This window comes from Camellia sinensis, chromosome 3 (assembly GCF_055761805.1).
Source record: "Camellia sinensis isolate YWXY chromosome 3, ASM5576180v1, whole genome shotgun sequence".
Taxonomy (NCBI): domain Eukaryota; kingdom Viridiplantae; phylum Streptophyta; class Magnoliopsida; order Ericales; family Theaceae; genus Camellia; species Camellia sinensis.
This window is the reverse complement of record NC_138963.1, coordinates 66,410,463-66,422,549: the sequence shown is the minus strand read 5'-3', so window position 1 is coordinate 66,422,549 and position 12,087 is coordinate 66,410,463. Positions and strand designations below refer to the sequence as shown.

Here is a 12,087-nt window from a genome sequence, read left to right as displayed (position 1 = left end):
CTGTAGGTTGTGGTCAATTTACACCAAACCAGTCGATCGGCCAGACATCCTCACGGTCGATTAGTGTTTTGATAAAAATTCAAAATTTTTTGTTAAAATGAGTGATATCAAATGAAATTTTTATTTAAATTTTTATTCAAATTTGACGAAAAAAAAAATTTAAACGCCGGAGATGCTCTTACGGCGTTTAGTCAAAATAAAAAAAAAAAAAAATTCACTATAAAAATTAACTCTATAAATGTATTTTGTAAAATGTTGAAAATTTATTCGAAAAAAAAAAAAATCAATTTCCAAACAAACCTAGATCTTTATTGAGTTTATTGAATTATTTACGGTTGATTACGCTTTCTACTTCAAGTATTGTCAAATTATCTAATTAAGGCTCGATTGGAAATTAATTTTTTAGTTATTTTTAACTTTTAATGGAATAATGTGTAAAAAAAAAAAAAAGAATAGAAATAATGATTTGATAATTTGTAGTATTTTTTTGACGTTTTGACTAAAAATCCTTATTCCCAAACAAATGCCATAATTCATTAACGATTCATTGAATCTACTAAATTCTAATAATATATTAATCAAAATTAATTTAGTTTTTGAATTATTGATTAAATCTATTAAATTTTGGAAGTATATAATTTCAATCAAGTTAGTCTTGAAAGAATTAAAAAAATATAATATAAGCTCATTATAAATTAATAAAAGATAGTTAAAAAAAACTATTTAAAAAAAAAAATCTTAAATTTCTATTGTATTTTTTTTTTTTTAAAAAAGGTGGTACTTCTTCCGGTGAAGTTCTTTTATAAGAGCAAGAGTGTAAAATGTTTTTACTTATATTATGTAATAGTTACTTGCTCGTATTTATCTACTGTTATATGCCAATTTCGTTTATATACTAATTTTCAATTAACTGTATTTATGTTTTTCATTAAGTTTTTACAATAATCTAATTAATGTATTTTTTGTTTTATTATTATTTGTAGCAAATGCTATTATTTAAATTATTTGATTATATTTGTTTAGTATATTTAATACTCATAATTTTATTACAAGACTAGGAAATTAGATTTTAATACTAATTTAAAAACACAGCAAAATAAGACAATAGAAAGTTATTGTGAAAAAAATAAATATATCACAATTCAGTTTGGAGCCACAACCAAAGCTTTCGAATCGAGAATCAGATTGATTTGAATAATTCCATCATTTTCAAAACTAGAACTAGAATCAAAATCAATAAAAACTATACTAAATCGATAGTTTGGACTAGACTGGATCAGTTTACCTGTTTCACCAATTTTTTTAACACCCCTATTAGTACTAATATGAGAATTATTTTGAGGTGGACATTAGAATTCAAATTGAGGGAGTGTTTGGGACACAAGTTTTTGGCTAAAATAGTCAATAAAGACAAAAAAGTTAAAATAACTAATAAAATAAAATGTTATATTCAAATCATGATTATTTCATTTTTTTTTTCTTCTTACAATCATCAAATAAATTACAAAAAAAAAAAACTAAAAAACTAAAAATTATCTCAAACTCAATTTTTTTCGACAAATTAAAATAGTCAAAAATATCAAATAAAATAGTCAAATTTTCAAATAAATCCTAAATCAACGATGAAAGAGAGCGTTACCTCCCCAAGTAAAGCATAAAGCAGTCATCCAAGCAATTAATTGCGTGACCATAATAAGTTCTATAATTTTATGGGAGAATTTTAGATTAAGATAAAACTTGAAAAATAATTATAAATTAGTGATAAATGTATCAATATTAATAATTAGGGCAAATTACATCGGTTGTTTAGACATTTTGCTCTTTATGTCATTTTGGTCTCTCCACTTTCAATTGACTTAATTTTGACTATAAATTTTAAATTTTGTATTAATTTGGTCCAATTGATAATGCCGTTAATTTTTTTGATAGAAAACAATTACTGGATTAGTTGAAGTTAACTCACTGAATTTAGTAAATTTATAGTTTTACTGTAAAAAAATATAACACAAGCTATTTATATACATATTTTTCATAAAAAAATATTAAGAATTGTAATTAATTAGACCAAATTAAAATAAAATTATAAATTTAAGGTCAAAAAGTTAATTGAAATTACAGAGATTAATTAGGGTTATTCCCCAGGGAAGTGGAAGAGAAAAAAGGGCCACTCAAGTATAACATTGACCTTCAGCTAGCTCTAAAAAGATGCTACCTAATGATGGATCGGGTCAAAGAGCTGGATAAGGATATTCAATCGGTGGAGACTAAGAAAGGGTTCTAAAATGAAATAAAAATGGAAGTTCGGATCATTGCTACATTTAATGTAGATTGCAGGGGTAGGTTGAAAACCAAAGAATTTTTTAAGACAAAGTCTGTAAATAAAGGTGTTCACTGAAGCAAGAATCTGGACAGAAATCAGGCTTATTACAAATGGGGTAATTAACTCTACCACTGTCAAATTACTAGTAAGGGGTAATTTCTCCTAATTTTATCACCAAATTGACTTGGGCAACCATCATTTCTAATCAATAGTACCTCCCTTCAAGTTGAATGGCATTTAGTGCCCTAAAGCACCCTTTCTTTGATGCACAATAGTTTGTTAATAAAACGGTCATTACAAAAAATTAAGGTTTTGGGGATTAAAATTTAAGGGTAAAATTATATTTTAAGAATTAAATATTTTTATTGTGAAAAATGTCGCCATTATATTTTTAATAACGAAAATTGGACATTAGTGATAAATTATTATCTATTTGAGACCAAATTTTTTGTTTCAAAAAATAAAGTATTTTGAGACCAAATTATTTTGTCCAAAAAAATCTATTTATTAATGACATTTTCAAAATTTTGTCGCTAAAAGCCTTATTTTTGAGTTTTCATGACGACATTTTAGTGACTATCTTCATGATGATAGAAATTAGTCCCTAAATGTCTTTTGTAACAAAATTTTTAATTTTAGAAACCAAAACATTTGATCTCCAAAACTCTTATATGTCGTAGTGGGTAACAAAGTAATTTCCTTGAGGGGTGGCCAAACAATGGCAGTGAATAATTATATGTGGTCCTATTAAAAAATTATTACAGAATCATGAAAAAAATTATAATTATAATTATTAATATATATATATATATATATAATTTACCAATTATTTGTAATTTTTTTTTTATAAAAATTTACATTGGATTCAAATTTTCCCTAATTGTAACAAGACACAAACTTTCCATATATTCAAACATAATAGTGTAATCTTAATTTAGCAAAAATGATTTATTACTGAGGGTTAATGACCAACCCACTAATCTCTCCACCACTATTTTTCTACTTTTGTCTAAGAAGAGAAGCTGAGGAGTTACAATCACCTCTGAATCTTAGCCTTTGGATGAATCCTCAGATCAACGGTTTCCAACCCTTCTAGTAGCTCCAAACAAGGCTTTTTACTATAATCTCTCTTTGCCCAGCTCTTGTGTCTTTACAAGTAGAGAGAAGCAAAAACACAAAAAAACACCTTCCCTAAATCAAAGCAATTCTAGAAGCAATCTTGTTGCTTGAAAACAGTTCTTTCTTTTCTTGTTTTTAGTCTCCTTCAAGCCTCTCTTTCATGGAAGGTGGTGGTGGTGGTGGTGGTGGTGGTGGTGGTTTTGGGTATGTGAATTTACAAAACAACCCTTCTTTATATAGACCTAGTCCTCGATTAACAGCCATAGAGAGGTTCTTGTCAAGCAAGAACAACCATTTCTCTCACCAACAAACTCAAAACAATGTGCACAACCAAGGATTGCTTGTTCCGGCAAGCGTGCATGGTGGTTTTTCTTCTTCTAGTGGTGCAATTGGTGGCTACTCAAGCAACTTTTTGGGGCCAAGTTTTCCGGAGAAGAGCTTCATAGATGGGCTTTTCCATGATAGTGAGACTCTTAAATGGACATATAAGATAGATCCTAATATGGGTTTGAGTGAAGATGCCAAATCAAAAGAAAGGAATTGTAAAGGAGTGGCAAAGAGAGCAAAAGGTGGCTCTTCTTCAACTACTCTGATCAAAGGACAATGGACAGATGAAGAAGATAGGTGATATAACACATAATTTTTAATTTTTACCCTTCTTTAAGTCTCATACATCCTAGGGTTTTAAATATCTATCTTCTGATAATGATATATCCATCGATATTGTCCAATATGAGCCCATATATGACCGTATTACTTATACTAAACCCACATATGTCTACTCTTTACATGAAAGTGCAGTTGATATTGAAGATTTCTCTGATTTTGTTTTTGTGAAGGAAACTGCTCAATTTAGTGACGCAGCATGGAGTGAGAAAATGGGCTCAGATAGCAGAGAATATGGTTGGCAGGGCTGGAAAACAATGCCGGGAGCGGTGGCACAATCATTTGCGCCCTGATATCAAGGTCTTTATTCCTCACCCTTTTCCTAATTTGAGGTTTTGTCAGAACTACTGAGTGTGGTTTGGTTTTTGTTAAAATTTGCTTTACTTTTTGCAAAACTAATCATCAAACAATTGTGTTAGATTTCTCATAAAAATCTATGACAGATATCTAAGAACTGAGATTTGGTTTGGGTTTGTGTGATATTTTTCAAATAGTCAAAAGAGAAAACCCTAGGATGCCTTATCTGGTTTAATTTCTTATTCTCAACTCTTTTTATTTTTTTAATTATTTAATTTTATATCTTAAAAGTTAGAGATATAGGATTTAGATTGCCAAAATTTCATCAGGGTGATTTGTCCGTTCATCTCTTCATGAGTTTTCTTTTGATATTTTATATTTGGTAATTAGTGAAAAGTTTCATTCAAAAAGTGGATTAGGGTTTTGTTTTACAAGTCATGGGCTTGACATGCAGATCTTATGGTGAGTTTGGTGCTGTTTACACCATCTGACATCTATCCTTCCATTTTTTTTTTTAATTTTAATCCGCAAAAGTTAGTGACATTTCTTCTTCCATCTAACCGTCTAGACATGTTGGTTCATGTTTAGAATTTTATGATTATTTAAATAAAAATGCTATGAACTCATCCTTATCAAATCATAATTTATTACAAATGTATATATATTGTGGAGATTAAATTGATGAAATGTGAATACATGAGTAAAATAAATTTCAACCATTAACTTTTTTTTTTGAGTTCGTAATATTGTTGTTTTTTAAATATACAAAGCTACGTTATATGTGTACTTGGAAATTAATATAATTCCTCGTGAGACAAGGGCCTAGGGATTGTCTTTCATATGAGCACTTTGACATGCAAAACTTATAGGGTCAGTCCATTGTCTGTTTATACCCTCTCAAATTCCTCCTTGCACCCACTCTTTCTCAGTGTTCACTTTCATGTGATTTTGGAACCTTTTCTCCCTTAAAGCATCAATTTTGTTATAAAAAGGTTCACATTTAATATTTAATTTAATATAATTAGGAATATCATGTACACCCGTGACACTGCAATTTTCTTCGCAAGCTTGCTTTTGAAAGAGTGGGTGGAAAATATGAATAGGGTGATGCAAATATCCTCCTCGCTTTCTATATACGTTTCTATGAATTTTTGTCTATAGTGCACATAGCATTATTGAAATTCTTATTAGAGTTTGGTACCTTTTTTTGTTATTTTATTTTATTTTTAATTTTCCCCTATGTATATTGCATTGTTTATAATACACAATGTGGCGCCCTTGTTTTTTTTTTTTTTATCAGAAAGATACTTGGACTGAAGAAGAAGAGAGCATATTGGTTGAAGCTCATAAGAAAGTTGGCAACAGATGGGCAGAAATTGCCAAGAGAATACCGGGAAGAACCGAAAATTCAATAAAGAATCACTGGAACGCCACCAAAAGAAAGCAAAATTCAAAAAGGAATAACATCAAGAAACCACAAGGCAGCCAGAATTGCAAATCTCAATCTCAACTCTCCATACTCCAAGACTACATCAAAAGCATGAATCCATCTAATAGGGCCGCCACCACCACTGGCTCCACCGTCACTGAAGACTTCTCAACCCATTTTGCTCCTCTCGGGGACTCATCTGAGTCTTCCATTGATGACTCTCCACAGTTTATGAACAAAACATTCGACGACGAACTGAACTTCATGATAAATTTCTTCGGTACCAAAAATGACCAGCCTCTGAATGATAAAAACAATTCCAAGGCTTCAATTGAGGCAAAAATAGCTCAAAATAATCATTCTAAGAGTGTTTCTGCCTTAAATCCGCTCGGATTACTCAACAACACCAATGGTGATGATCAGCTGCTTAATGATATGGTTGTTGACACTAACATGTTCATAAATGCCCCAAATAAAGAGCTTCCAATAACCCATTTCTCTTCTGACATTTACCATTCTTTTCTGTTGGATGGATAATCCAATGCTTTGCCTTCCATGGATAACTACTGTAATATTATTGATAATAACTTCAAGGTGGATTGCTTGACTGGTCAAGCTTCTTTTAGTGGGAAAAAAGATATGGATTTGATGGAGATGGTTGCTTCTTCTCATTAGTTCTCTATGGGTGGCAATGCTATCTTCGTGATCTGAGTAAGTTCTCCTCTCTAGTTCCTTTTTCCTTTTCTTTAATTCTACCGATAAGGTATGTACCAAAAGCCAGTTTGAAAATGAAGTATGGTTTAAGTATTGATTGATATGTATTTTATTGGAAAAAAAATTACATACGCATTGTCGATTTTTTATATGTATGAGTTGATAGCCAATACATTTAGTTTTAGTGGTATAAAATTTATTTTTTGCAACTATAAGTTTACGTTGATTTTTTTTCTTGAATGATCTACTTAAAATGAATTAAAAATTGAACGATGCAAAAATAAACTTGAGATGGTCAATGCAAAAATAGACTTGAGATGGGCCCACAATATCTGGACTTGAGAAAAATCATGAAATGCGAACTTCATGTGAAGTGAATCACATCCAAAACAAATTTGGTCTACTCATTTTATTATCAATTTTTTTTTTTTACACACCTAGTGTTGATAGTTTTATATTAAGATTTTTTCTTTTTTGGATCCAGGTTATGCTGGTTTAAAGACTATATGCAAGAGAAGTGTACTGTAGAAACTGAATTTAGGTGGCTTGCAGCAAATTTTTTGCAGGGATACAAAAATTCTTAAGTGTACTAGAAATGACAGACTTCAAGAATTCTTAAGTTAAACTCGTTATGTTCTAAGGTGTGAACACTAACACTTTAATGCTTTGAATAAATATATATAATATTTGGTGGGTAATATATATACACTACATATGTTAAATATATATGAGTGTGTTAGTTTTCTCTGTTCATCAGTTGTAATCACTCTTTCATTTAGCGTTTTCTTTTCTTTTTCCTTGGTTTTCTCGTGCTTTTTCCTTCACTTTCTCAACGGCTTTCAACCTTGTGGAGCTTTTGTTTGACTAAAGTTTTGTTTCTTTGAGAAAGAAACTGAAATGAAGCAAATGAAGGCATGAATGGATATGACCTAACAATTGGCTAACTCTCCATGCATTATGTAACGGTGCTGGTTGAGTAATCAATCCTTTCAATGCATTTTATAGAGTACATAAATGGAAATTTTAATGACAATAGAAATATGATTAATGCTAATCATAAATTTTTATCACATTTTAAATATCATAAATGCAATGAATTCCATGTAAATTTCATTAATATCTAATGGTTATGATTGTGCCACGAAAAATGATGTTTGAAATATTGGCTTATTTTAGAAAGATGGTTAAAAATTAATTTTTTTTTTTATTTTTTTTTGCAAAAACATGAAAAAAATGTGAGAGATGATATAATCAAAAATAGATTAAAAATTGACTTTTGACTTTTTTAACTCTTTCCAAAAGAGCCCATTGTCATTGTAGCATTATCTAGAAATATTTATGATTGTTTACATATATATATATATATATATATTTAAATCTTGTTGTTTAATAAATTTTTTTAGAAAAATGATATATAAGCTCACTTTCTAAATCTATTTTCTAGACCCAATGATGTCCAAATGATATGATTGGTTGATGATTAACGAAGATATGAGAGAGAGTGTTACTTAGATATCATAATTAATTGTCATATCATTAAACTTGAAAAATATGTCTAATTTTTTAACTTGAATAACAATTTTCATTTTTTATTACACTAAGTACCCTAGGCAAATTTAGTCCGATTGACAAAAATTTTAAAATTAGTTCCGTTTTGTAGCTCGATTTTCTTTTGGCCTGAGTGGCTCGACTGCCCAAAATGACGTCGTTTTGTGCAATTTTTTTTTTTTTTGGCCTTTTTCTATCTGCAGATGAAGAAGAAGTAGAAAAAGAAAGAGGAGGAGAGAAGAGGAAGCTGTATAAGAGAGAGATCATCATCATCATCAACAACAACAACAAACAACACAAAATCAGAGAGATTCATCCTCTGTTTTTTTGAAGATTAAAAATCAAACCCAAAAATCCAAAAATTAAACCAAAAAATTAGAGAGATTCAAACCCAAAAAGCAAAAATCAAAATCAACACATCATTATCATCATCAACAACATATCATCATCATCATCATCATCAACAACACATCATCATCATCATCATCATTATACGCAGATCTGTACCCAGGCGGCGCCGGTGATGGCGTCGGTGATAGCAGCGCCGGTGGTGCTCCTCTCTTTTCCCCCTCCTTCTTCTCTCTCTCTCTCTTCTCTCTTCTCTCTTCTCTCTTCTTTCTCTTCATCCCTCTATTTCAATGATATAAGAGGGAAAGAAAGAGAAAAAAATAAAATAAAAATAATACCCAAAAAGACGTCGTTTTGGGTATTCAAGCCACTCGGGCCAAATTTTTTCTCGATTTACGAAGGATTATTCTTTTAAAATTTCTCCACACAGCCACATTTTCTCTCTCCATACCACCTGTTGCTGCCCCTTTACCTCCAACGCTCTACGACCGCCCCTCCTCTTCTCTTACCCTAGCTCTACTATCCCTTTCCCCTCACTTGCCTCCTAATCCCCTTATTCACTTATTTTTACTTCCCCGACTGCCAGCAACCATCACTTATCCTTTGAACAACCATCCTAGTTGCCTAACACAAGTCCAAGCCTAAAGAGAAGGAGATAGTGAGGGTTCAAAGAAGAATTGAACACCATGGACATTGGCCCACATTCGATAAAAAAGAAATGAATATAGGCAATGTATTTTTAACAACATTGGCCCACATTTTGTGACTATATTTTCAACGACAGTTGTTTTTTTCAATGTTTAATTTAACATACATTTTCTCATGGGAGATTTTATCTGAACTCAAAATATGTCTTAGTACGCCTAATTTAAAGTTATAAATTTTAATTCTTATTATATCCTAATATGAATTTATTAATAAGGACAACACATAATAAATCTTAAAATAATTTTTTTTTCCTTATGGTACACCCTAATCCATTATTCTTATTTAAATCTCTTCATCTTCTTCCCCAAGAGATCAAAGTTATTATGTCGTCGTCTTTTTTTTCTTCTTCTTTCTCACTCCAAAACTCCATTCTATCCTATCAAAATTCACCATTATCATTAATATCATTAATTTATTATTATTTTGAAAACCTAAACTCTAGAAGAAAGTTTGAACAATTAAACAATGAATGAAAGTAATAATCAAGATAATTTTTTAAAGCAACCCATCAAAGAGGAGGTAAGCATTCATATAAAAATCAAAATATAATTATTAATTTCTGTATTTTTTCACATGTCCCATTACAATGTTAGATCTTTCAATTTTCACAATCATATAAATAGCATTACAACTTTTAATATATATATATTTTTTTTGGAGATAATCTTTGAACTCAATGACCATGTTAGTATCCTTCACAAAAAAAGGAGGTATATCCTGCGGCACCTTTTAATAATTTTTTTTTTCTATCCTTTTTACTCTTTCTTTGTTGAACTTTATGTTTGTTTTGAAAAAAAAAAATAAAAAACTTTCATTTTCTATTATTTTCTTCTCGCATATTCCTCAATTATTTTATTCTATGGCTATGTTTTTATTCACCAAAGCTTTGCAATATTGTTCAGCCCAAATATTAACAAATTAAGATATTTTATGAATTGATAATTGTGATTAGATCATCATGAATGAACTATGAAGTTACTGGAAAACATAAAGGGGTTTCACAATTTCTGTATTTATAATGCTTATATGCTTATAAGTTTTTTTTTTTTTTTTTTTTTTTTTTTTTTCTGTATTTGAGAATTATTTTCTATATTGAAAAGTTTTTGAAATAATTTAGTCTTTTTAGTTTGTTTATTATTTATTATTTGGGTTTACCTTGAGGGTAATTTGGGAAAAATAATAGGGTGTAATGAGAGTAAAATAAAATTTTAAATAATTAAGTAAGGTGTACTTAGAAATTGGGAGTACTTAATGATTTTTTTGGTGTAAATAGAATCCCCCTTTCTCATGTTAACATTATTTTCCCGATTGTTAAATTGGAATTTGAGATAATTATGGGAGCCTTGACAAAATTATCATGGACCATATTATTTACAAAACTGTGAGAAGAAAAAAGATTCGACAAGGTCCATCCATAAACTAAATTAGTGTCTTTCAATCAGTGCTAGGCTTGTACCATGAAGTTTGCCCTAGGTGTGAGTCAAGCCCATAAACAAGCAATTACTATAAATTACAAAAATTTAAAAGAAACTCTTGATGAAAAACCACTTTTGATTTCAACATCCAAACACTTCTGATTTTTGTTGTTTTGTAATTGTACCTTTAGCCTTGGACTTGTGTTAGGCAATGTTTCTCACCCTAAATGGCCATTTGTGCAACCTATTATGTCGCCATATAATATGTGCAAAAAAATAAAAATAAAAAAAATCATAGAAGTATATACAAAATAAAAAATTAAAATGTGGTTCAAATTTTGATTACACCTTAATTTTGTTGTACACTTTTTACGCCCATAACATTATTGTTTATGTTGGATGGACCATTAAGAATTTTCTCCAACTGTGGAAAAAGTCCCCACAAGACTGATGGATAGCAGTTTAGCAAAGTCGACCTAATTTTTAGTCCACTTAATTCATTGCTTGGGATTCATCAAATAATTTCAAAATTTTTTTTCCACCAAAAACTCTAATCAGCTAAAAGCCTAGAACAATAAACCTTATTTTGATATTGGGCCCAAGGCCTCAAAAATATTTGGCCACTAATGGAGTTTAGGAATGAGTTTCTTTTATACTGTGTTTAGTTGAATGATTTGAGAAAGGATTTGGAAATGGAAACGGAGAGAGAAAATATGTGTGAAAATAAGTGAAATATAAGTACATTTCATTCACATTTTGCCTATCTTTTTCCTTTTCCTTTCCAAATCCATTTCCAAATTCCTCAACCATACACAACATTAATGAAAAGGGTCATTATACTTGAATCCAAAAATCATCACAATACACCTAACTCAAGTTTTAAAATTTTAATTCTTATTATATCTTAATGTGAATTTACTAATAAGAACAACACATATTAAGCACTAAATAAAATGTATATGTTTTTCTTATGGTACACCCTAATCAATTATAACTACTCTATGACCTGTGCTATACACGAGATAAAATAATATATTATTTTTTCAATAAGATAAAATATTATTTACATTTTATCTTCTTTTTTTTTAATATTTTATTGCTCATAAATAAAAAATTAAATACAAATTTATGAGTTGTGTATTAATGACTTCCTCTCTCCACCCAAACAAATTTAATCGTTAATCAATACATGCTTTTAATTTTTTTTGAAAACATAATAATAAACAATTTAGGTTATTAGTTTTCTCTCTCCCAACCCATACATTCAGTATTTTTCCTTTGAAATGTATAAATAATATGTGCAATTTACTAAAATAAAATAAAAAATTACAAATAATTGTATAAAATGTGTTCATTCCATTTGAAAATTAAAAATATTAATTAAAAGAGCACAATTAAATGACATTTTGAAAATTAATAGAACTTAAGAACTTATAAGGAACAAAATAAAAATATAAGACATTTCTTTTTAAATTTATTGATAAGGATTTCTATTATGAAAATTTTAAGTTACAAATATTTGG

General features: G+C 29.4%; 1 protein-coding gene across 1 annotated transcript; it reads left to right on the top strand.

Moving 5' to 3' along the window:
* Positions 1-3,599: 3,599 nt before the first annotated feature.
* LOC145821580 (transcription factor MYB119-like) lies at positions 3,600-6,368 on the top strand. Its single transcript, XM_082918108.1, has 3 exons — positions 3,600-4,063; positions 4,279-4,405; positions 5,703-6,368. Exons 1-3 carry the CDS (start codon positions 3,600-3,602, stop codon positions 6,366-6,368), a joined length of 1,257 nt encoding a protein of 418 aa, XP_082774234.1.
* The last annotated feature ends 5,719 nt before the right edge of the window (positions 6,369-12,087 follow it).